This window comes from Astyanax mexicanus, chromosome 6 (assembly GCF_023375975.1).
Source record: "Astyanax mexicanus isolate ESR-SI-001 chromosome 6, AstMex3_surface, whole genome shotgun sequence".
Taxonomy (NCBI): Eukaryota; Metazoa; Chordata; class Actinopteri; order Characiformes; family Acestrorhamphidae; genus Astyanax; species Astyanax mexicanus.
In genome coordinates this window covers 57,376,180-57,403,339 of record NC_064413.1, presented here as the reverse complement: position 1 = coordinate 57,403,339, position 27,160 = coordinate 57,376,180, and the positions used below count along the sequence as shown (strand labels likewise).

The window sequence follows — 27,160 nt, the reverse complement described above, 5'->3', positions numbered from 1 at the left end:
GACAAATTAAAACTGTGATGATGAACTTTTATGTGTTAAATTTATACCTAAAAAGTTACTTTAGTTTCGGTAAAAGAACTTGTGATGTTAAATCTATATTTTAATCACATTTTTAATAGATTTTTAATATTCAGTCGGACAGCTCACACAAATATACTTAAATTATATTAAATAGTGGCGAAAATAACATTTGACTAGTATACTTAATATGAATTTAGTGCAAATTTATATCATTTTAATCACAAACAAGTAGTAATTAAGTAAAAATTATTGGTTCTAAAATAACACAACTTAAGTACAGACCTATTTCATCATCATTTAAGTATACTTCTTTTTCACAAGGGGTATTTAATGAATTTGACTGGAATTTATTTCATTATTGGCTTTTTAGAGCTTTAATTTCACCCTTTAATGTTTCATTATCTAGATCTGCCCACTGATAATCCGAATCAATAAAAGATTGGAAAACTGTTATCTGTTATTTTATCTATTAAAAACTAACATTATGTCTTTAAAAATATAACAAACTATATTAACCCTGTATAGCAGGAGTTCTAAACTGCTCCTCGCCACCCACTTTTATAGAAAACAAACTAAATTAATTTATTTTTGAAAAATAGCCTCAAAAACCACATTAAACATACATATGCATGCAAAGTGAATTTAAGAGCAATTTTCTTTAAGAAACAACTACGAGTATAAAGTTACCACAATAAAATTAAATATCAAAACTGCACAATATAAATAAGGCTACAAATAAGATATTTCACTTTTCTGCATTCAGAGAACATTAGTAAGAAACTCTCTTCATCTCTTTTTCCCCGAATATAAAAGACCAGTACAAGAACAGATGAGCATTATTTTTATTCTTTTTTAAATGTATTTATTATTTATAGTTGTTCATGACCCGCCCAGAACCTGTCCGCTGCCCACTTTTGGTTCCTGACCCACCAGTTGAGAATCTCTGCTATATAGCATCACTTTAAATGGTGCTGTTTGTTTGCAAAAAAAATAATTTTATGTGAGAACTAAAACTGATATAGTAAATCGCTCATATATTTGAAGAATATTGATTATTCAGCCCTAATGTAGCCCTCAGTTAACACATATAAAACTCCCTGTCTTAAGTAAATAAAAACAACAACATAGTCAGAAATGGGCTTTTAAACATATTTCTTTAGCTACACAAAAACAAATGAAGGGATGACACCATGTTATAGCTGGTTAAAAATATATTTTCTGGCTTCAACAAGAATTAATGAATCAACTTAACAGTATATTTTAAGCTACAACATTTAGCGTTATATCTTTAATAGAGCCTTGTTGTTTTAATATTACTTTTTATTAGAATTAAGAGTAAAAAACACTACTTCTCTGTTTAATTTTAAATATCCTAGATAAGCATTATACTATAATAATTGCTTGTTTGTTGGTTTACATTATTAAAAGCTTTGATTCAGAAGCTTTTATTCAGCGTTTCCACATTTTTCAATTCAGTTGTTCAGTATCTGTTCAGAAGGTTGATGTTAATCACACAGTTTTTATATCTGTTATTCTTTTTTTTATTTTAGTTAGTCCAACCTGCCGAGGAGAGGCGGGCTCAGTGAGGACGTACTCCTGCTGAACTACATCACCCACAATGCAATTCTCCCTTTAAAACCTGAAAGCGGGGAATAGAACAAGCAAGATCATAAAGAAGAAACCATAAATACACGTTTAGCCGCAAAAGAAGAGAAAGTGAGACGTATCGAAACTCTACGCCGAGTCTGAAGACATACTGAATAAACTGTGGATCTGGTTATAGATCGTGGATTCACATTTTGAGATGTTATTGTGAATTATGAAAGGTCTTGGCTGAAAACAGTAAAACACATTTATATTTAGGAGGACCAGAATGCTCATTATCCACCTCTCAAACATGCCAAGTCCAAACCGAGCACTGAACACTGAACTGGATCTGGAGACGGAGGAGGAAGTGCTGAACTGGTAATTCAGTAGCTATCTTGCACACTTTAAGGAGTATAAAGAAGATGAACTGGTCTATTTTACCTGTGGGAATCTCTGGATGTTTAACGCTCTTGAAGAAAATGACGGACGCATGATTGATTATGAGTTACGACTTCCTGAAGGGTTTGGAGGCTGTTTACTTACCCGAACCCCAACCCCAGGAATCAGGTCTACACCCAGACTGAGGGAAAACGTCTAGAACTGCAGCTTTAAAGCCATACGAACTCCAGACGAGCTGAACGGATCACCAACAGGAGCTAAAGAGAAGGTGAAGAAAAGAGCGACAAAGACGTAAATCTCTGTGGAAAGGCCTGCAGACGAGTGGTGTGTTACAATAACCGTGTACAAACTGATGCAGAAATGTATTTCGTGTGTGTGCAATTGTGTGTTTGCATTTGTGTATGCAGAACTGCCTGAGAAACGGTAGGTCTTACCTTAATCCTGGATCGGGGCTGAACTCGAACTCCTGCCGAGTCTCAGCCCGTACCTGTCGGTAGGTACATGAATGTAATAGTTATTTTGTATGTGAGTGTTAAGCAGCCTGTTCAGCGTCATCGTTTTCCCCAATTGTTTACACACTCTGATTCTGAAGCTCTGGAAGAGTACAGCATATCCGCGAGCTTCGGTGGCATACTTGAATGAAAGGTAGCACTGTTGAGCACTTAACTTAAACTCAAACATCTGCACAACTTGCCATTTGTAGGTTTGTTTAGGGTTGCAATTGGAAGGCTCTTCTCGGAAGGCCGTACGTGAGCACAGTTTTTTTTGTATGCCAAACAATGAGAGTAGAATCAGAAATGAAGGAAGAGCGGGAGGTCGCAGGTTCGAACCCCCGCTCATGCAGCTTTGCCATCAAGCTGCCGGTGTTTAGAAGGAGCACAATTGTCTCTGCTCCCTCTGGGGTGGGTAGATGGCGCTCTTTCCCCATCGCACTCAAGGTGGCGCTGGGCGGCACGAGGCGTCTGTGAGCGGATGTATCGGAACCTAGCCGCTGTGCTTTCCTCCGAGCGCGTTGTGATGCTGCTCAGGCAGTGATTCATCAGCAGCAGCTCGAAAAAAGGGGTGATTGACTTCACACGTGTCGGAGGAGGCGTGTGCTCGTCTGCATCCCCCAAAGGTCACGGGCGTCACCGGTGATGGGGACGCACAAAGGGGTGGGACAATTGGATATCCAAATTGGGAGAAAATGGGGAAAAATCAGAAAAAAAAAACAAAAAAAAAAAAAGAAATGAAGGAAGAGGAGAAGAAGAAGAAGAAGAAGATCAGGATCAGATTGTGGTCAGTGATGGACTGGAGAACAAACCCTAGTCAGGTAGATTGGCTGCACAGTCTTCAGGTAGTTGGTAGATTCAGTCTGGGCCATATTGCAGAGCATTCGGAAAAGTAAAGCCAGGTGGAAACCGTGTGATTTTAGCCTGATTTTAAGCCCAATCTGGTAGTATGTAACTTAATTTTTAGCTACATCATGCCTTGATTGTCGTGCAGTGTGAGAGGGGAGGCACTGTCTGATTAACTGTCCAAACCAAGCTGCGGATGAGCAGTCAGACACGATAAGGGATTTCTGATATGCTAGAAATTTTAGTCGCTTGTCTCACAGTGTGAGCGAATTCTTCAAAAGTGATTTCTTAACGTCACGACCTGTTTTCCCAAATTTTACTGCAAATATACCCATTAAAATGCCTTTCTTTTGAAGTGACCTCAAATGATACAGTGCACAGCAGGTCACGAAAACCCTTCATGTCATCCAACTACGTGTAATATAAAAGAGGAAAACCAGTACTGTAGATTGCATAGACCAGGGGTCGGCAATTAAGTTTAGCTGCGGGCCCGATATTTTCCAAGCCAAAAACACACCGCTCCTCACGCGGGATCCAATGTTATTGGTGAATTGGGACACGACTGGGAAAAAACAACCTTATAAGGAAATAGAGAGCCCAAGAACGGGCAGAACGAGCAAAAGATTTCTGGAGACTTTTAAGAATCAAAATCCTTCCAGAAACCACAGAGGAGCTAAACATTTCCAGAACTGTTAAACCCTGTAGGAACTAAAGAACTGTAGAACCATTTGAGGAACTGAAATGTTCAAATATTATTCAGCAAGCAACTAAAGAACCTCAACACAGCAAACATGGAGAAAACTCAAGATTTATCTTCTTTTTTTTTTGCTGCTTCATCCATTTTCTGTTTTAAAGACAAACTTTTGAATCCAGGCCAAATACCTAAAGTGTTAAATCTATGGAAATGTTAGTCCACATTTCTATTTTAATAATAGATTTTAACTTCATAGTGGTGAGAAGTTTCTGTGAAAAACAGTAAGCTTCACCTGATCTACAGACAAGAACTTACCATGCAGAAGAAAATAACAGGGTTCCTGGGTTTCCTGAACCTATGGATCGATGGTTCTTCTGGTGGATATGAGCCTAAAAGCCTCTAAAAGCTTTTTCTTTTCTGGATGCATGTCTACATGATTTTTAAAAGGTTCTCCCAGTGCATCCGTTCCTACAAGATCTGAAAATGTGCATCAGGTGGACACACAGCCAAAAGTTGTGATGGTTGTAAAGGTAATGGTTTTTCTAATGGTTGTGTATCTCTAGTTGGCCTGTAACGCTCCAATTGGTTTGGTGAATACATGCCTTAAAATGACCGAAATTACCTAAAAAAAAAAAAAGGTTGAACAGGCTCCTCTGTAAAGTTGCCCATAATGTTTTGTGATAAAGCAGATCTTTCAGTTTATTTCAGGGCATTAATTTCTCAGTAACAAGATAGAAACGATTAAAGATGACAAACAAATTATAAAATGCATAAAATAAAACTATAATATTATTTTATAGTACAATAATATAATAACTGACTCATGGTAGGAGTAGACTTTTACAGTCTGCACAGTTTTTGTTGTTCAGTTAATCAAACAAAATGTATATGTATTAAATATACATATATGAGCATGTTTACAGTACTTTTATGTACATACGTTTTTTTAACTCAGCAGGCAAAGAATAAAACCTTTGAGATTTTTTTTCTTAGCCTTTAACCTGAATTAGGGCTTTATCTGGGGGCTGGACTGTGTGAAGTTGCGTTGAGTTGTGTTTTTTTGTGGTTTTGTGCCTGAAAGAAAACTAGTTCTGAGCTGCAGGTTCAGAAACTGTGTGAACAATTGGGAAGAACGTATTTAGAATAATTTTATTTTGATTATAACGAAGGACATTTGATGTAGCGTGTGCATATTTTGAACTACTCGAATAATAGTCTTCTCTGATATGTATAGGTGAAAACTGGCATTAGTGGCTGTGATGAAAATGAGGGGGGTAAACTCCTGTAAGCTTTTTATTTTCGGTGTTCTTACTGTACATTCAAGTTTTGTGTGTGTAGGTTTGTGTGTGTGACAAAAGGACTATTAGATAAACCACATCCTCCAAACATTTAATACAGTCTCCCAACCGGACTGATCTTTTACAGCTGAATGCTTGAAACCCTTAAATATAAAACATTTCACTTACTACAAACCCTGGTACAATACTGTATATTTTGTAATAATTCAAAAGGAATACTTATTGTGCTTAATTATATGTAGTATTGTGAATCAGCAGAGCAAAGTAGCCTCTATCAAGCTTGTCTTTGAAATGTCATTGTAAAAAAATATCATAAAAATGAAGAAAAACTGTCTGTATTCTGAAACTCACAAATTCAAACTTGGATAAAACAAGTAAAGAAGTGAGAATAAGAGCAATGATGAGATGACTACGCTGGTGTCTTTCTGTGTTTTAGTCTTTCGTCACTTTTTACTTAACATTCCTCATGGTGCTAACTGCATGCCTAAGCCTTTACACTCATCTCAAACAGGAAATGAGGAAATAATCAGTAAATTTTGATTATTTGATTATTCAGTTTGTATCACACATACACCTTTTTATGTACTGCAATTAAGAAAATATCATGTTTAAGTAAAAGTATAAATTACAGTACATACAGCTCTGTAAAAAACTGAGAGCACTTAATCAGTTTCTCTGATTTTGCTATTTATAGGTTTATGTTTGAGTAAAATGAACATTGTTGTTTTATTCTATAAACTACAGACAACATTTCTCCCAAATTACAAATAAAAATATTCTCATTTAGAGCATTTATTTACAGAAAATGAGAAATGACTGAAATAACAAAAAAGATGCAGAGCTTTCAGACCTCAAATAATGCAAAGAAAACAAGTTCATATTCATAAAGAGCTTTTTTCATAAAGAGTTCAGATGAAACAGATTAACATATTTTCCAAGACACAGGATGAGTCTTACAGCTTTCTTTTCATTGTGTTTAATTCTTATTGTCTTGCCTTCCATATACACATTCAGATGGTAGGCTGCAGATGTTCCAATTGCCAACCCAAATCTGGTTCGGGACATATCTAGATTGTAGTCAGATTGCTTTCTGATAATCTGGACTAGGGGTGGGACAAAATATCGACATCAGAAAAAAAAAACATTTAAAGCCTCATTATATAAAAAGTACACAAAAAACGAAATCCGTTATTACAGAATTTGTGACTTTTGTTGAGACTCACTCACTTAGTTGATATACTTGAGCTCTTTAAAATGTGGACTTTGATTGGATGGTCCTTAGCTCACATATGAACATCCATCCTGTGCAGAAGAGTTGGTACTACCAATCTCCAGCTTATCTCTCAGGATCCAGGTGGTTATTCTACCTGACACAGTAACACTGAAGAGTTATCGTTGACTGTAAACCCGGCGTAGAGCGGCTCGCTGAAGGCCGATCTGAAGGTGTGTAAGTGGGTCAGTGATTGGTCCTCAGGTGAGACTCTGTAGAAGGACAGAACACCAGCTGGCCAATCCAGATACACCCCTACTCTGCGAGATTCAGACGGGTGGGTGTCAAAAATACATCCAGTACACAAACTGAGCTGATCGTGGCATTGATTACCGTACCCATCGTCATGGCAGGTCAGAGAATAAAACTTCCCAAACCATCCAAACCAGTGCTCACCACGTCCTTTCCTGCCATAGGTCACTGCAATCCCAACCCTCCCAGTCCACTCCACCTCCCAGTAACAGCGTCCAGTCAGACTCTCGCTGCACAGAACCTGTGGATTGCTTTTACATCTCTCTGGATGGTCTGGATACGGCTGTGGAGTCCCCATATGCGTCACCTTTTTGTTTCCCTCAGACAAACAGAGATGGTTGTGTGCTGTGTTTAGGTCCAGAGTGAGCTCAATGGCACCTGTATATACAATCAAACAAATCAGATTTTAGGATATAATCATTTCATAATTACAGGGAAATTACTAGTTTAACACTAGAGTGATTTAAACCTGAAATTTTTTGCAAGTTTTGTAAGGCTCTTCCACACTCCATTATCCATTATCTTGAAAATAACACACATTACATCTACACACTGAATCTCTTGGTACACTTTTTGACAAAGGTATTCATTCACCTATTCAGATAAGTGATTTCAGGTGTTCTAATCACAGCCACAGGTGTATAAAAGCAATCAGCTGGCAAACATTAGTGAAAGAATAGGTCACTTTTTTAGGAGTGAATTCCAGCGTGATACTGTGATAGAATGCATCACCTCTGCAACAAGTCCATTTGTGAAATTTTCTTTCTAGTAAATATTCCACAGCCAACTCAGTGCTATTTTAACACAGTGGAAGTGACCTGGAACGACAGCAGCTCTGCCACAAAATGATAAAATGTGTAAAATGATAGAACAGAGTCAGTAGATTCTCAATTTTTTCTTCAAATCAGCAAACGGTACGTGTTTTCCACTAAAGAGTTAAAATATGTTTCATTGACTGTCAAAAAAGACCTGTTTTTTACAATATGGGCAATATATAGAGGTTAACAGACTTCCTTCATTAGTGATTATCTTGGAAATTTATACTGTTCTGATTTTAAAGATCAAATTTAAATGTATTATTTTGAATTTAAAAACATTTTATAGAATAAAGTGAATTTGATCTATTATCACCACCACTACCTTATTATAAAATATGTAACCCAACCCTGAATATAAACACCAAACTTACATTTCTTCACTCCTTGTTCCATCCTGCACTTGCCCCCATGTTCCATTCTGTAGAAGAAAGAAGAAAACACAGGTTTATATACTGGATTGCAAGTTATGTTGCCTATATTTTACTGTATGTCCAATTAATTAGACACCTTTTTCTCAATGGCACACCTAGCTCATAATAACTAAACACTTGTATTAACTGTATTGTAGGTGTTTATCTGTGGTCAGATTTTAATAACAGGAAGTTGGTAACTCACTGTAGTTTTTCCAGTGGACAGTTTGGATCCTCCAGTAGATCAGAGAGCAGCTTCATTCCAGACTCTCCTGGGTTATTATATGTCAGATCTAGTTCCTTCAATTTGGAGGGGTTCGGTTTCAGAGCTGAAGCCAGAGAAGAACAGCCTTTTTCTGTGACCATACAACCAGACAATCTGCAGATGAAGGAGTAAATGATATTTAAAAAAAAACACAAACAGCAAGCATGTAATTTGACAAAACAAACAATAATAAAACATGTAGAACACAATGAATACAAATTGTTGTAATTAGTTCTGGCAGGTTAATTTTAAATATCAAAAAATATTTTATTTTCTTATTTTGATACCTTCCTCTTTAAGACCAATGCATTCAACCCTGTCCAAATGCTCTGTATCCAGCGTTTTTTATAATGAGCAGTGGCCTACATGTTGGTGAGATGTTTATAATTGAAGATATAATTTACATTAAATTACCCAAGTGTCTCCAGTTTACAGTGTGAACTCTTCAGTCCAGCAGAGAGCAGCTCCATTCCTGAATCCTGCAGGTCATTATTACTGAGATCCAGATCTTTTAGTGGGGAGTTTACTGATTGTAGTGCTGATCCTAGACTTTCACAAGCTTTTTCTCCAAGCTTACAGTCACCCAGCCTAAAAAGTGAGAACAATTACAGACAAAAGGCATAAGACTTATGAAAAAAGTTAAAATAAATCACCTTCAGATCTCCCACATTTATATATATATGTACTTTACACATACATGCATCTGATGTACTGATGTACTGTTAAATCTGCAGTGAGAACAAACTGATAGATTTAACTGTTAGCTTAGTGCTAGCACAACATTGGAAATAAAATGTGGGGTTGAGAGCCGTTCCTAAATATCTGCATGACTCACTGTACACAAAACCCAGAATTACTGTAGAATTATGGAGATGTTAAGTTGCTGTTAAGTTGATGTTAACTGCTGGATGCCAACATTGAATAATCAGTGTTGAATCTTACCTGAGTGTCTGCAGTTTACAGTGTGAACTCTTCAGTCCAGCAGAGAGCAGCTCTACTCCTGAATCCTGCAGTTCATTGGTACAGAGATCCAGATATTTCAGGGAGGAGTTTACTGATTGTAGAACTGACATTAGATGTTCACAGGAGCTTGTAGTGAGATTAGCCTTTGACAGTCTGCAAATATAGACATTCATTAGTGTCATTTTGTATTTGCATTTAAAAACAAGTAAAACAGATGTATGAGGTTAAACATGACACTCAGGGAATTCTGTTTGAAAAAATGTTGGTAGACATTTGGATAGACCTGGATTTGTATTAAGTCAAATATATACGAAAGCAATCATATTAATCTAATAACACACAAACAATTGTTTTTATTTAACACAGTTAATGATTTTCAAATGTCCAGGCTATTAACATTGTGAGCCATTTGAATTTAATATCTCATAGAAATTACATAAAAACTTACCTCTAGCTACATAGTAGACTTATGAACAATGCAAAAAAGGATTTTGGACCATTCTCTGTACTCTATAAGGTTATATAAGTTCAACAAATATGGGATCCTACATTTCTATTCAAACACTTACTTTGGATATATGAAGCATCTAGTTTATTCATCTTTATTCATTCAATTAATACCGTTGCTTCCAAGATCCTCAAAGAACTGCTGTGATTGAGCAATCACTATTTTATGAGATGAGACCCTGCCTACATATCTGACAGGTCAGTGCAGAATTCTTTGGTTTCAATGGGACATGACATTGGTTTCTGTCCCATGATATAACATATCAGTGTAAATATGTCCTAATGGCTCATAAAAAGTTACCATAAACATTTACCTGAGTGTCTCCATCTTACAATGTGAACTTTTCAGTCCAGCAGAGAGCAGCTCCACTCCTGAATCCTGCAGGTCATTGTTAGTGAGGTCCAGCTCTATCAAGGTGGTGTTTGGAGATTGTAGAGCTGATGCCAGAGTTCCACAGGAACTTGCAGTGAGACGACATGCAGCTAGTCTGCAAAGGCAGATTTAACACAATTAAAAACATAATTAAATACAAATATAATTTCTAAAAATGCAGGAAATACACTGGATTCATAGTTTTTTCTTATTAATTAATTCATTAAGAGAGAATGTTCACCTCAGTGTCTCTAGTTTACAGTTGGAACTCTTCATCCCAGTACATATTGGTGCCACATATGAATCCTGCAGGGTACTGTAGCGTAGGTCCAGTTCTTTCAGTGGGCAGTTCGGTGATTGAAGAGCAGCACAGATGATTTTACAGGAGTCTTTTATGAGAAAACGGTCAAGTAGTCTGCAAAGGAACAATAAACACAGTATATGATATTCTAAAAAAATACGGTAAATCAGGTACACCAGCAAGGTGAGCAGTTCAAAACATAAAATTTATGCAAATATAAGCCAAAGGTAATTTCAAATTTTAACCCATTTCAACCATCAGAATAAGAAACAAGTGAGATTTCAGTGACTTTAAGCATGGATTCACAGTCACTGGATGTAAACCCATTATCTTTTGGGTATATATAATTTACAGTATAAACTGATCAATAATCCAAGGTACTACTTGACCATTCATCTTCAGTACTTTTCATATACAATATTTAACTAAAGTGAGTACACCCCTCACATTCCTCCAAATGTGATCTCCATACCCAAGAGATTTAAGGCAAGAGATGTAAAATAATGGTGGTCAAACAAATTATTTACACTTTGGGCACAATTTGGACATGTTCACTGTGGGGTGTGGTCACTTGTGTTGCAGATATTTAGAGAATCTATTCTGCTGCACAAGCTTTAGACTAAGTTATATCAAAGTTTCATTTCTATAGTATTGTCCTATCAAGAAATATAATATATTTGCACATATGTGAGACATGTACTCACTTTTGTTGGAAACTCTATAAATAAATATACTTACAAAGCTCTTCTGCAGACTCTGACAGCAGGGATCATTGTCCAATAGCCTTCATGTTCTGTATCAATTTTCCTCAGATCCAGCTCATCCAGCACCTCACCCGAGTTCACAAGTACATAGACTAGTGCTGCGCACTGTGCAGTTAAGAGACCTACTGGTAAACTTCTGTCTGGTTTCAGATACTCCTGAACCTCTCGGGTAAGAGAACGGTCATTCATTTCATTCAAGCAGAGGAAGAAATTGAGGCCGCTTTCTACTGGGACGTGTTCTTCTTTTATCATTTTCTTGAGGAACTCTGTGGTTATCTCTGGGCCGTTCTTTATGTGTGGAAGAAGACCCTGTAGGATTCTCTGGTTGGCCTCCATTGAGACGCCTAGCAGGAAACGAAGGAAAAGATCGAGATGTCTGCTTTCTTCGAATTGTGCTTTATACACAGCCCCACACAGAACCTCCTCCAGTTTAACGTTCTCAGACCATTCCACGCGCCATGATTTAAACATCTGCAGAACCTCCATGTTCAGGTTCTGGTAGCAATAAAGCACATAGAGAGCAGCCAGGAACTCCTGAAAGCTCAGATGAACAAAGCTGTAGACCTTCCTCTGGTAAATCACACATTCCTCCCAGAAGATCCCAGTGAAGATCCCAGAATACACTGAGGCCTCAGTGATGTCAATGCCGCTCTCTTTCAGGTCCTCTTCATAGAACATCACATTGCCCTTCATCAGCTGATTGAAAGCCAGTTCAGCCAGTTTCAGAAGCATGGTTCTGTGGGATTCCAGCAGTTTCTGTGGATCTCTCTCATCTTTCTCCTCATACTTCTCCTTCTTCATGTTGATCTGAGTGAGCAGGAAATGGGAGTACATTTCAGTCAGAGTTTTAGGGATTTCTGTATCACTGTCTTGATCCATGATTCTCTGTAGCACAGTGGATGAGATCCAGCAGAAGACGGGAATGTGGCACATGATGTGGAGGCTCCTCGCTGTTTTAATGTGGGAGATGATTTTCTGGGCCTGGTCTTGGTCACTGATTCTCTTCCTGAAGTACTCCTCCTTCTGTGGGTCAGTAAACCCCTGAATTTCTGTCACACGGTTAATGAACTCAGCAGGGATCTGATTGGCTGCTGCTGGTCGGGAGGTGATCCAGATGTGGGCGGAGGGAAACAATTTACCTTCAATTAGGTTTGTCATCAAAACACTCACTGATGATGTCACAGTGAAGTCAGATATTCCCTCACACTCTCGAAACTTCAGTGGAATTCTGCTTTCATCCAGACCATCAAATATAAACACAGCTTTACACACATCATAGATCTTTGGATCCAGATCTTTGAGCTCAGGATGAAAGACACACAGAAGTTCATGAAGACTGTACTGATCATCTTTAATCAAGTTCAGCTCCCGGAACGGAAGAACAAACATGAAATCTACATCCTGATTGGCTTTTCCTTCAGCCCAGTCCAGAATGAACTTCTGAACAGAGACAGTTTTTCCAATTCCAGCGATTCCTTTAGTCAGCACTATTCTGAGTCTCTGAACTTTTGGTTCTTTATCTTTTTCTTCGTTTGGTCCCTTGTCGTCTTCTTTTTCTGTTTTTGATTCTTCTGCTTCTCCAATGCTTTTATCTGTCTCAGCTGCAACATTCTCTTCTACTTCTTCTTTAAGACCTTGAAGATCTTTAAAGATTTCAACACAGTCGATTGGTGTCTTCCTTACAAATTTCCACTGTGATGTCTCCAGCTGTAAAACCTCATGAATATTTTTTACCCATTTCATCTTTCCCTCTATGAGGTAGAACTGATTATGAATCTTTTCCAGGAGGGTTTTTTCACCTTCTGTTTTAATGCTCTCGAATAAATGCTCATATTTCTCTTTCATGTTGGTTTTGTGTCTCTCTAATAATCTCTGCAGGACATCGTCCACTGGTTGGGAAGAATCCATTGGGAGTTCTTCAGATCGCTCCATCAAAGTGTGTATCTGCTGTGCTTCCTCTATGGGGCGCTGTCTGTTAAACATCAAACAAAGTAACACAATTAACACAGGAGACAAAAGTCCTAGTCACTGGTGTGCATTGTATTTTGGGGGTGTATTGTATACTATGGGTTAAATGTGGAGCAGTGCTACTGTACAGTGGCAATAAAGGATCATTTAAGCTATAACCTACATAAACTGAATAAGATGCATTGAGGTTTTACTGCTTTTTATACTCAGAATTGAATATGGGCTTTTCACATTGGGTAGTGATATAATTTTTTTTTAATTAACATATCATTACATTTTTATCTACCCCCCCCCCCCCCCATGCCTAATAGTGTAAAACTGACACTAATAAATCCATAATCATTGGTATTTGCTTTAGGAGTATTTTATTATCTTCATTAATGCAAATGACGTAAGTTTTACAGAATCACAGTATTGTGGTCGAAGTTCATAAGGTTGTTCTGTAAAACTAGAGATCACTGAACTAGAACACAGTGGTAGAAACAAAGGATCGGAACTGGGTTTGGTTAATAACAGCTGATACCTGATCCATGATAATATGCATAGATTAGGTTAAGACATGCATAGCTTATTTGATTAAGTAACAGACTATAAATGTTTTTGTCTCTTCCTAATCCCACAGTGAAAAATCTTAGTCTACCTGAACCTGTACTTCTGTCTATCGAAATGTAAAATAATAATAGAACTGCTTTACTACAGACAAAGGCTTTTAGGATTTTTTGGGCATTCATTTCGAAAACTTTGGAAACAATGACTTAAAAAGCCCTCCCCTTTTTTGCAATTGACAATTCTTTTATCAAGATACATTGTTTTTCATTTTAGCACATTTTTCTCATTAAATGCCATTTACTGCAAACATTTGTACCATTTTTCATGGTTTATTAAACATTAAATGGCAAAAATAAACTGAAGAAAAGGTCTGCCATAAACCTCTCAGGATTCTCAAGCTTGCTAGATGTTCTCCTCATGAAGGAGTAGCTCGACTAATTTCACTTAATCTTAAATTTCAAAGCAAAAGTGAAAGTGTTTGTCATCTGCACTGTTACAATTACAGTTAAATTATTTATTTGCTCCTCGCTAAGTATACTAATAATAAACTAACCAAATATAAAAAAACTAAATTGTTGTTGCCTCTATACCAAGATTGCAATGTGTACATGATTACAGTTATATATGACATGGTAATTTATTTACAAGCAAGAACATGATTACCTACAACAGTAATATATGTGAAAAGTGCAAAAGTAGTGCAGTAGTGTCATTTATAAATATTGAAATATATATATAAAAGTGTCAGATTATTCTTAGCTGTAAACTATATCTTAATTTTAATGTAAAATCTCTATTTAGAATGCTATGTAGACTAAGACTAGGCTTAATTCCTGTCTGGTTACATTCTTCAAAGAGTTTCCATGATATGTTAATCATTTGGAAACTGCCCTGTTTAGAGAACCAATAAACCCAGTATAGACCCGCTGCTCACCAGTTCTGAACCAAACCATGACAAACTAAACCAGCAGCGAACCAGCAGCTTAATGCTAAAACACTAACGTTAAAATGAGTAACACCATCACTAACATTGGGTATATTCTTTAATTTTACAACATACATCACATAAAATTAAAATGTACCATAGATGACCATAGATATTGAAAAATCAGGTAATGCTTAACAGGTAATGTCCTAGCAAAAAAAATAATGCTGCTGTCTAATTTCTTTGGTCCACCCATTCCTGGGATATGTGAGTGCCTGATTTAAACACACAACACATAACATCAGGTAAAAAGTGCACTCATAAAATATCTTACTCTCTATCCCTAACGTTGGATAGGAAGAGGAATCAACTATAACATTAATGACATTAATGATCATCACCCTGAAGCTCCCCAAAGACCAATACATTTCAGACACCAGCATCACAACGAACATCACATGAAAAATATTGAGTTAGATTTCTATAGGGTTAAATCAAAGTTTTATACAGAATTCAATCTCCAGGAGAAGGTGCGGCTAAACCAGTTCACTTTCCTAAACTTTACACATTTAATCTCAAACAAAACAACAATCTGCTGTAACTTTACTATAAAATAAACTCTCAATAAACACAGATTTATCTAGTAATCAGGGTATATATATATATATATATACAGTATATATATATAAGGGGTGTTATATGTGATCTTACCGTGACAGATCTGATCTCTCCTTCTTCACCTTCTTCTACACTTCCTTCTTCTCTTGTTTTTCTTCACCTCCTTCTTCTACACTTCCTTACACCTCCTTCTTCACCTTTTTCTGCTTTTGTTCTTCTACACCTCCGTCTGCTCTTTTTCTCCTGCTCTTGTTCTTCTTCACCTTCTTCTACACTTCCTTCTGCTCTTGTTATTCTGCCCTTATACTGCTGCTCTTACTCACTGCCGGTAAAATCTCTGAGGTCCAATCAGATTCCGTGACTAAAGATTTCCGGGAAATGTGGGCGGGGCTTCCTCTGTTCCTGCTCTGTATCTTCTCCTGTTACTCAGTGTTATACTCACAGACTGAGCGGTGAATAAAGTGGATCAGTAAAATAAATCCACAGTAAAACAATGAATCTGTATCTCTTTAAAGAACAATAACCTTTATTACTGTATATTCAGCCCAAAGTCTGTCTAAAACCAGCATTTAAACACAAGCTTAAAATGTGAATAAAGTCGAATTTATTCTATTTTAAAACCTTTAGTTTAGAAATATATTATTATTAGTGTAATATATACAATAACATACTGTGTATTGTTATATTAGTTTGCGTTTAAAAATATTTTATTCTCTAATAATAAAAAAATAGAAAAAAGCATTTGCTATGATCAGTGAAAAAACAGAATATATTACAGTATAATTCCTGCAAAAGTGGTGTAATGATTTGTGAGTGTTTTTTTAGTTGTTACTCTTTTATTTTTCTTCTTCTTTTTTTCTTATTATTATTAGAAATATTTAACATTTTATAAAGCAATTATTAATATATAGCACAGAGCAACTCAAGTCTCATATAGTAAAAAAGGAAGTATGTTCAAATCAGGTAAAGAATACTAAAGGTAAATGTTCTTTTTAATATATTTTTTGAAAATACACATATATAAATATACTTTTTATCTGTGTTTCCATAAAATGTATTTTAAGCAATATGCTTTAAATTATACGTTGTGTTAACAGTAAAAAATATATATGTAGTGTCATTAAATACTGCTTAAGGCGCACTTTAGTGTATTTTGTCCAGTGTCATTAAGGTGTACACAATATGTTTAATCAATTCACAAAGTAGTACATTTACAATATACTTAAAGTGTATTAAAATAATGTTTAAAAAAACAAACTTAAATCTATTAAGTTCACAGAAGTTTTATGAAAAAAGCTTCTAAAAGCACAATCTAATGCTTATGTGTTTAAATATAGCTTAATTACAACTTAACTAATTAAGTTGTTCCAAAATAGTACATTTAGTATGTATTTAAGTGCATATATTAATTTTAAAAAGGTATGTACTTTTCATGTTAAGTAAACTTTGAAAAAAAATACTTAATACACTTAGGGTTTCCTAATTTAACCATATTTTTAATGCTCTTACGTGTACAGCTTGTGTAAAACGTGCTATTTTAGACTAATTCAGTTTGTAATTATGGATAACTGTATTTAATCTCAGAATGTTTTTGAGCAGTGTTGTAACTCTGTGTTCAGTGATCACGGGTTTAGTATTCTTGAGAAGTTGGTGGTTTATGAGGTGCAGGAAGCTGTTTGTCATCACTGAGCTGGTCTCTGACTGATACTGAGGAACTGAGGAACACTACTAAAAATCTCCATTTCTATAAACAGATTGTATATTAAGTAATGCAGCTTTTCTATAGTTCTGTTCATCATAGGATCTGATGTAGGCAAACATAAAAATAGTTAAAATAATTTAAAAAAAAGTGAAAAAGGACATAGCAATATAGTAAACAAATAATAACTAAATAATAAACAAAATATAAAAGAAATGTAAAGAAAAGTTTAAACAGAGGAAAAAAAGTACTATACTGATTTGGTTCATTAAAGAAGATTCCTTGTAGAAGCTCAACTAACATTAAACTAAACTAAATCTAGTAAGTCCAATAAATGAAGCTAAACTATAATTTGAATGTAAATTATTTAATATTCAATATAAACCTACACCTATTCCCCGCCCCACCCCAATCATATCCTGTATTAACTTGTATCAAACGCTGCAGTAAAAACCTGTTCCGCAGGTTTCAGCTGATTTAGAGTCTGAACTTGTGAAGTTAAATAGGATCTCCTCCTCTTAAACTCCTGCTGGTTTGGGTTTAGTATGAAATGAGTCACTTTAGAGTAAAGTTCCAGTAAGAGGTGTTCACCACGGCGGTGAAAGCAGCCTGAGGTCGTTTTACACAACCGTCCAGCATCTTCTTCCAGTTTAGAAGATCCCACATAATAACAGATTCATCCCCAGTTAATAATTTATATTATTTACATTATTATTAAAGGCATTTAACATATTAATTAATCCAGAGTGATTTAATCAGTGCTTCATTGTTAACCTTGTAAATATAATTTGATTTTATAGAAGCCAGAGTCAAAAGATACATCAAAGTAGATGCAGCTTAACTAAAGTAAATTTACATTTAACCCTCCTGTTAGGTTGCGGGTCAGTTTGACTCGTTTTAAAATTTGAAGATCTGGGAAAAATAGTTAAAAGTAAGTGATTAATTTTGCATATATGTAACCACCTCATGCAAAAATCGCAATTTTATGTTGCAATGTTATTTTTATTTTTATTATTATTTTTTTTTTGCCAGCCACCTCCCCCCCTCTTCGGAGGACTAAAAATACTTTATTATTTATTACTTATAAAACCCCTCCTACATCCCACAACCCAACTCCTCCAACTTCACCACACAAAAAGGAGAGAGAAAGCGAGAGAGAGAGAGAGAAAAACAAAGAAGAGAAAAAAATAAATAAATAAATAAATAATATAAATATATAAATAGGCATATATATGTTGCAGTGTTATTTAAAACTATTGTGTGTGTTTAATAGATGTGTGTTTGTTGAGGTGGGAGGAGTAAAATTGATCTAAATCAGTTATCACCTAATATTTAAAATAATATAACAACAAATATGGCTATTTTTAATATTATGTATTGGCATGTCAATTCTGTTGTATATTTACCCTTTTCCACTCTTTAGAGATTTTTGGCAGCAGTTAATATAAATGTTAGATAACTCAAACCCTCCCAGTATTTTAGTACTTATTTGCAGTATATTGTGATTCATTGATTATTGTAGTGATTCATTGTTCTCATCACTGACCTCACGTGTAAAGCAGGTGTTATGCTGAATTCAGCACCCCCGCCAGGAAAAGCCCCCTCTCTCGGGAGCGTGCACCCATATCTTCTTGGCTTTAACTTTACTTCGAAAACGGAAATACCCAAGATACTGTTCTAAGCTACGCTGACTGGTAAGAAATCAGGAAAAAGTATAATAGTAGTGCCTAAATCTGCACCCCTGCCATGAGAAGCACCCCCTCTCAGCAGCATGTACACACCGTCTTCTTGATAAAAGCAGAGATAATTTATTTAATTTTACTTATAAATGTTTTTCATGGTGGGGAGGCAGATTTTAGAGTGTTTTCAAAATTTAAAAAAAAATCTGCGGTATTAAGTTTGGGGGGGGGCAAATCCATCAGTTTTTTGATACCCCCATCCACCCCCACCCTCACAGTTCCTACACCAATTATGTAATGTATCTTAATACATAAACACCCAGGGCCCTATTTTACACCCTGTGTTTGGTGCATTGCGATGCTCATTGCTATCTCACCCCCTGTTAACAGTGTATTTTCACTCCTTCCTCCTGCCTGGTTTAAACAGCAGCAGATCTTCTGAATATATCTACACTGATGGGCGTGGTGTTCTGGAAATGAGGTGTGTTCAGGTACATTTCTGGAGTTTTATCTTGTTTATCTTGGTAACAGAAAACACAGGAGCTCCACTGACTGAATACAACCTAGACAGACGCCAACAGTCAGACGTTCATCGCTATCTCGGTAACACAGGCGCCGTGCCGAGCCGAGCGTACACCCCCACTTATTACACACACATGAACACACAGCTGCACAAACCCAACTTTTACATCAACAATAAACAGAATAGTAAATAAAATAACATTGCTGTTCCCGTAAATGAGCTGCTGGAGCTCCTTCACAGCGTCAACCAGCAGCTCAGTTTCCTCTGCTGAGAAGAGTTTGTTGAACACGTCCAGGTAGCTGCACCGTTACAATAGCAATCCACCAAAGACAGAGCTCACCTGGTTCTACTCTTAAAGAGAATGATGAGTAATGATGAGACTCTCTGATTGGTTTATTTATTTCACGTTACACCCAAGATTAACCACACCCATCATTAATTAAGAGAATTAGTATATGATACAAAATCACTAAAACAATGATTTTATTGAGTTTTATTTATCAAAATAAGAGTTGAATTTGGTGAGAAAACAGGGTATTTCTGTTATTAATGGAACTTGCATAATGAATTGACATTTAAAGAATTACTCAGCTAACATTATGAAAAACATGTGTATATATAATTGATTTATTACACTGTGAATTTTTATTATGTATTATAAATCAGGCAGGACATTTAGTTGTTTTTATTGTGAATTAAGGATATAAATATGGGTATATGAGCAGCATTGTATTTCTAAAAGTGCATCTAACTCATATTAATGCATGTTTAACATTTAAATCAATTAATCTGAAAAAAAGTGCATTTAAATATAATTGTTAAAAGTATAAGTATGGAAAAGTATGTACTTTTAGCATTACAATTAAGACGTACTTAAATACATACTAAATGTACTATTTTGAAACAAATTATGGCAATTTAAGTATATTTTAATTGTAATTAAGCATTATGTTGTGTTATTAAATGTTGTTTTAGTCATTCTTTTTTTAACATCATTTAACATCATTTTTAATACACTTGAAGTATATTGTAAATGTACATCTTAATGTGTATACCTTAATGCTACTGAAAAAAAAAATTACACTAAAGTGCATTTTCACCAGTATTTAATGCCACTGTATATATTTTCTATCAACACAACATATAATTTGCACATTGCTTAAATAGACAACTGATATTATGAATACAAGTGCACTTTTAGTATTCTTTCACTTATACTAACATACTTTTAATGCTCTTAAATATACTTCCTTTTGACAATGTAATCATTAAATCAGAAACAGAAGAGGAACAGTAAACTCAGATTAACTCAGATTAACTCAGATTAACTCTGCAATGAACATTTTTATTCATTTTTTAAAGCAGGACAGCTTTAACTGATCTACAGACGAGTGGTGTCCAGGATCCACTTCCTGTATTCACCATCACAGATATTAATGAACTCTAACGAGTTCTCACAGTAAATATCCGAGTTCACCAGAACCCCGTGCAGTTTACCAGCACTCACCAGAGCCGCACCTGAAAACAACTGAGAGAGAGAGATAGAGACTCATCAGCACTTATTTTATACAGAATTTACTATAAATTATTTCTATTATTCATCTATAATACATAACTACAACAAACACAATAATCTACTGTAAATTTAAACTAAATTATATATGAGCTACCCCTGATTATTCAGTCTCCACTAGCAATTATTTAGTATGCACTATGAATTACTCAGTAAAATACTAGGTATACATTTATTAGATAAAAAATACTGTACAGCTTTATGTGTATTTTGTATAAAAATGTTTATATTTGTGAGGAACACAGTGTTTAGTGATCATTATATAAATTATATGATTAGTGTGGTTGAACTATTGAGTATCTACTACCAGTTATTAAGTATCAATTATTAAATATCTACTACCAATTATTGAGTATCTACTACCAGTTATTAAGTATCTTTTTCCAATTATTGAATATCTACTACCAATTTTTGAGTATCTAGTATGAATTATTAAGTATCTACTGAGTTATTAAATATCTACTACCAATTATTAAGTAGCTACTACCAGTTATTAAGTATCTTTTACCAATTATTGAATATCTACTACCAATTATTGAGTATCTAGTATGAATTATTAAGTATCTACTATGAGTTATTAAGTATCTACTGCAAATTATTAAGTATCTACTACCAATTATTGAGTCTCTACCACCAATTATTATGTATATAAAACTGATTATTGAGTATCTATCACCAATTATTAAGTATCTAGTATGAATTATTGAGTATCTACTATCAATTATTATGTATATATAACAAGTATTGAGTATCTACTGCCAATTAATATTTATATATAACCAATTATTGAGTATCTACTACCAATTATTGAGTATCTAGTATGAATTACTGAGTATCTACTACCAATTATTATGTATATATAACCAATTAATGAATATCTACAACCAATTATTGAGTACCTACTATCAATTATTATGTATATATAACCAATTCTTGAGTATCTTCTACCAATTACTGAGTCGCTACTACCAATTATTGAGTCGCAACCACCAATTATGTATATATAACCAATTTTTGAGTATTTATTGAGTATTGAGTATTATTGAGTATTTACTATCACTTATTGAGTATATACTACCAATTATGGAGTATCTACTATGAGTTAAGTATCTACTACCAATTATTGAATATCTACTGCCAATTATTATGTATACATAACCAATTATTAAGTATATACTCCCAATTATTGAGTATCTACTCTGAATTATTGAGTATCTACTCTGAATTATTGAGTATCTACTCTGAATTATTGAGTATGTACTGTGAGGTTAGTTTGGGGGTTGTAAGTGAGTGAGGAAGTCGTACGTCGCAGGCGTCTGACGGGTGTTTTGTGCACAGCAGTGATTGGTGGCCGTAAACCTTCATCTCCTCATCGTCTTTATATCTGGAGCTGCTTCCACAATCAGCAACCTTCACCGACCCACACTGCAGCTTCTCAGGAACCACCCTGTCTGCAGCCAGAGAGAACACAGCTTATAACACCTGAACACAGCTTATAACACCTGAACACGGCTTATAACACCTGAACACGGCTCGTAACACCTGAACACAGCTTATAACACCTGAACACAGCTTACAACACCTGAACACAGCTTATAACACCTGAACACAGCTTATAACACCTGAACACGGCTTATAACACCTGAACACGGCTTATAACACCTGAACACAGCTTATAACACCTGAACACGGCTTATAACACCTGAACACGGCTTATAACACCTGAACACGGCTTATAACACCTGAACACGGCTTATAACACCTGAACACGGCTTATAACACCTGAACACGGCTTATAACACCTGAACACGGCTTATAACACCTGAACACAGCTTATAACACCTGAACACGGCTTATAACACCTGAACACAGCTTATAACACCTGAACACAGCTTATAACACCTGAACACAGGTTACAACACCTGAACACAGCTTATAAAACCTGAATACAGCTTATTACACCTGAACACAGCTTATAACACCTGAACACAGCTTATAACACCTGAACACGGCTTATAACACCTGAACACAGCTTATAACATCTGAACACAGGTTACAACACCTGAACACAGCTTATAAAACCTGAATACAGCTTATTACACCTGAACACAGCTTATAACACCTGAACACAGCTTATAACACCTGAACACAGCTTATAACACCTGAATACAGCTTATTACCCCTGAACACAGCTTATAACACCTGAACACAGGTTTATACAGGTACAAACGCCTGTACACAGGTTTATACAGGTACAAACACCTGAACAACGGCTAGTTAGCAATACTGCTAACATAGAACCTTCAGTTCTCAGTAGAGTTTGGATTGTTTAATACTATTATTGATGCTATTGTACTGTTGGTTGCATTAACAGACACTGTGTTTGAAGTTCTTTACTGTTATTTTTTTGGTAAGAAAGATTTTAGGGTAAAATGACTGTAAGGAACGTGATAAACTCTTCAGTCAGGTGTTTAGATGAACTTACTGAGAGTAAAGTTAAAACTTGCTCCAGTCCAGGCGAAGAACTGCACCGCTGCCTGATTGGCTGGAGCTTTGCAGGTTTTGAGGTCAGGAAGTGCGACTCGGGGGAGGGTAGCTGGGGCTTCTTTATCGATCTTCAGCAGCATGATGTCATGTTCTCCTTTGCTGTTTTTAAAGATCTCTGTCTTCTGGATCTTCCGTCTGTCTCCAGTCTTCTGAGGACTGTGATCAATAATCACCTCCAGATTTCTAACAAACATAAGAACATGTGATCGAGCTCTCTTGAGGGATCTGTGATTACATTTTTGTAAGCCTTAGCCCTGCCATGTCATCTTTAACCACTTCTTTCTCATTTGTAACCCCACCCCCTCATTAATTCCACAGGTGTCCCTTGTCTGTGCCTGTGTATAAAAACCCCATGTGCTCCTCTGTTCTCTGTTTCTTGAGCCTCTGACCGGCAGTGTTTTGGTCTATGGAGTTCTGGTTTGTTTTCTTTAGATTGTGTTAAGAAACAGTAAATATTAATATTAAAGGTATTTTTCAGCTGATCAGACAAAATGACATTTAATCCAAAAACCTGATTATGATTAAGAGAATGAAGTGTCATGTGAGTGATCTTGTTTGGGCTGACTCAAGTGTCTGAAACTAGTGAGTTGTTTCTGGATATTTGACCTGAACTGTGTATGTGGGTGAGTGTGCAAAGGACAGTTAGGCTGACACCTCAAAACTGAATGTCCAGTATTTAGTATGTAATGCAGAAGTCGGCGCCTAAGCAGCAGAGATGAGGCCGGAGGACACATAGAAAACAGTAGTAATCAATAAATGATTTAACTTAATCAGTTAGAAATAGTTGCTGAGGAACCGTTTAACTGACCTTTGCACAGTATGTATGGGTGGGGTTTTGGGGATATAAGGTCTTGCAAATGTAAGGATCATTGAACTTCTTCTACTGAAACTCTGTCTGAGTGGAAGGGGTTCCCAGAGCTCTGTTGTAATAAATTGCTAATTTGCTGAAGATCTAAGTATCCTGTCTCTCTATCAACTCTACTTCGGGCTTCCATCAAAAGAATCAAGGGGAACGCACTGGAGCAGTTGAGGGTAGTGCTGATTTTCCCAACAATTGTTTGATTCTTTGTTTGTTTATTTCACTTCTTTTTTTGTTAAGACCTAGTTAGCCATTTGTTTTATAGTCTCAGTATTTGTTTGTTTTTGTAATGTCTAAAAATAAAACCAACTTGCATTTGCATCCTGCCTCCAATGCGTTACAAACATAGGCGCTATAAACTTCCTACAGTTTCTGCTTCATTACTCCACATGGTGGCACTACAATCAAATCGAACAGGGTTAATAAATCTTAGGTGAGGAATATTGGTAGTTAAATTGTGTGAAACTGTTTTGTAGGAGTATTTTAATGCTCTTCAGAATAAAAGACAGTAGTGAGGGGCGTGGTCTTACTTTTCTTTACACTGAGCCGCACTGATGATCCAGTCTTTACTCAGCAGAACTCCGGAGCAGTGGCCGACGTTATCTCCAGGAATAGTTAAAATTACATGATGATTCTTCAGATCAGCCTTACAGTCACCCCACACTGACCGGATACTGACCACTGAGAGAGAGACAGAGAAAGAGAGAGAGAGAGAGAGAGAGAGAGAGAGAGATACAGAGAGAGAGACAGAGAGAGACAGAGAGACAGAGAGAGAGACAGAGAGAGATACAGAGAGAGAGAGAGAGATAGAGAGAGACAGAGAGAGAGAGACAGAGAGACAGAGAGAGACAGATAGAGAGAGAGACAGGGAGAGAGACAGAGAAAGAGAGAGAGAGAGAGAGAGAGAGAAAGAGAGACAGAGAGAGAGAAAGATACTCTAGATAAACCAGGTTTCCATTAATTTACTAAACACTCATAAAGTGAAAATAAAAAGGAGATTAAGCCAAACAATATGATTTCTGTATAGTTGAAAAAATATAATACATATTAAAAAATAAATAAAATCTGAAGTTATTTTTAGGGTGTTTCCACACCTGTAGTTGGTTTCTCTGGTCTAAATCAGTTGATGAATTCCTTAACTTAGTGTGTTTCCCCTTTGGTTTGGTTTGTTTTCACACAGGCACAAAATTAAATGCACCAAAATGCTCCCCAATAAACTATGCGAGCGCATTCTATGGAGCTAAATTAGTGCCAAAACTTTGCAAATAAAGAAAACGTATTCAAAATACAAAACGTGACTATCTAACACACATGGTGTGTTTTACAAACACAAAACCTGATGGTTGTAAATATATACGTAAACTTCAAATAAATACACAGCTGTTTTCTAATACATTGCTCTTAACAAACAAATATAACACATTTTACAAATGCAAAAAGCAATAAACAACAAACAAAACATGATTTTCAAACATTACTGTGTGATGATTCACAAACGCACAGCCCATTTGTAAATCACGTGATATTTGGCACACTTTCAGCCGTCGCAAACTCGTGTTGAGATTTTCTCACAAATACACCCCGCCTCGTACAAATGCATCACCCCAGAACAGCAGGTGGCGCTGTGGGACACTTTACGAGATGTGGCTGTGCGGCAAAGCAAGCTCTACTGTCCAGCGCTCCCCAGAGCATTTCAGTATGAAAGCAGGTATTTGTAATGTGTAACAGCATCCTATATCATTACTACATCTCTGCCGTGTGTAAATCGGGTATAAACTGGTAGAGTTATGATTATTATTGGTGTATTAATCACTTTAATCAGTGTAATTAATGCTCTGGGGAGCGCTGGACAGTAGAGCTTGCTTTGCCGCAAAGCCACATCTCGTAAAGTGTCCCACAGCACCACCTGCTGTGCTGGGGCGATGCATTTGTACGAGGCGGGGTGTATTTGTGAGAAAATCTCAACACGAGTTTGCGACTCTGCTAAAACTGTGCCAAAAATCACGTGATTTACAAATGGGCTGTGTGTGTTCGTGAATCATCACACAGTAATGTTTGAAAATCATGTTTTGTTTGTTGTTTATTGCTTTTTGCATTTGTAAAACGTGTTATATTTGTTTGTTAAGAGCAATGTATTAGACTCTTCTCTAAGTTATTCAGACATCATTCTTGTAGTCTGTACCGATGTTTAGGCTGTGAATCATTGTTCTCATTGTTCGTGTTTTAATCTTTAATCGGAGATCTGTTCTTAATAAACATTTTTTTTAAATAATAGGTCTATGCTTCTCGAGTGTTCCAATGTTAATTAACATTATTGAGAACAGATTTCGCTCATTCAAACAGCCTGAAAATGTATTTAAAAGCTCTGTTTTAATGGTAGACAGAGATGCGCAGTTGTAGACGTGAGCAGTGAATGCAGCACATACAGCGTTCAGCATGGAGCAGAAGCAGAGATTAGCATTAGTTATTATGTAGTAATTATTATCTGGTAATAAATCAGGGTAAACTGCACCTGAACAGCTGTTTAGCTTAAACACAGAAACAAAACTGAGTTGGAGTTGGTTTGGAACCGGACAGAGGCTCATTGTTCTGATATTGACTCTTATAATCTTCTTACCAGAGAGAGAGAGAGTCAGAGAGACAGAATGAGACAGAGAGAGAGAGACAGAATGAGACAGAGAGAGACAGAATGAGACAGAGAGAGAGAGAGAGAGATACAGATAGAGAGAATAACTAGAGTAAAAACAGTTACCTGCCCACAAGGTGAACAGCACAACACACATCTTCATCTTCCTCCTCTTCCTCACAAGCCTCTGATCACTGTTCACCAAGAATAATATAATCCCTCCGTATCTCTCCATCCATCACCACCCAATCAGAATCCTCCACACCCCACCGCCTGCCACGCCCACAGTGTTAGGCTCACATAGAGACATAGAGCTGGATTTACATATTCTAATC

At 36.1% G+C, this 27,160-nt stretch overlaps 3 protein-coding genes across 5 annotated transcripts in view; 1 reads left to right on the top strand and 2 right to left on the bottom strand.

Moving 5' to 3' along the window:
• The window catches only part of LOC103045201 (liprin-alpha-3), a 51,395-nt gene extending 45,655 nt beyond the window's left edge, over positions 1-5,740 (top strand). For all 3 annotated transcript variants that reach the window (XM_049480390.1, XM_049480392.1, XM_049480391.1), the window contains one exon: positions 1,572-5,740. In XM_049480390.1, coding sequence (XP_049336347.1) covers positions 1,572-1,624 — 53 coding nt within the window. In that variant the 3' untranslated portion in view covers positions 1,625-5,740. The remainder of the gene's footprint in view (positions 1-1,571) is intronic.
• Positions 5,414-15,642, bottom strand: LOC103044375 (NACHT, LRR and PYD domains-containing protein 12). The gene is made up of 9 exons (XM_022686320.2): positions 15,413-15,642; positions 11,234-13,231; positions 10,436-10,609; positions 10,136-10,309; positions 9,294-9,467; positions 8,766-8,939; positions 8,292-8,465; positions 8,048-8,094; positions 5,414-7,236 (listed from the first exon to the last, which is right to left on the bottom strand). Exons 2-9 carry the CDS (start codon positions 13,189-13,191, stop codon positions 6,695-6,697), a joined length of 3,417 nt encoding a protein of 1,138 aa, XP_022542041.2. The 5' UTR covers positions 13,192-13,231; positions 15,413-15,642; the 3' UTR covers positions 5,414-6,694.
• Positions 15,643-20,428: 4,786 nt separating this feature from the next.
• LOC111196920 (kallikrein-7-like) lies at positions 20,429-27,005 on the bottom strand. The gene is made up of 5 exons (XM_049480516.1): positions 26,952-27,005; positions 24,730-24,880; positions 23,279-23,523; positions 22,099-22,244; positions 20,429-20,748 (listed from the first exon to the last, which is right to left on the bottom strand). Exons 1-5 carry the CDS (start codon positions 26,986-26,988, stop codon positions 20,602-20,604), a joined length of 726 nt encoding a protein of 241 aa, XP_049336473.1. The 5' UTR covers positions 26,989-27,005; the 3' UTR covers positions 20,429-20,601.
• Between the last annotated feature and the right edge of the window lie 155 nt (positions 27,006-27,160).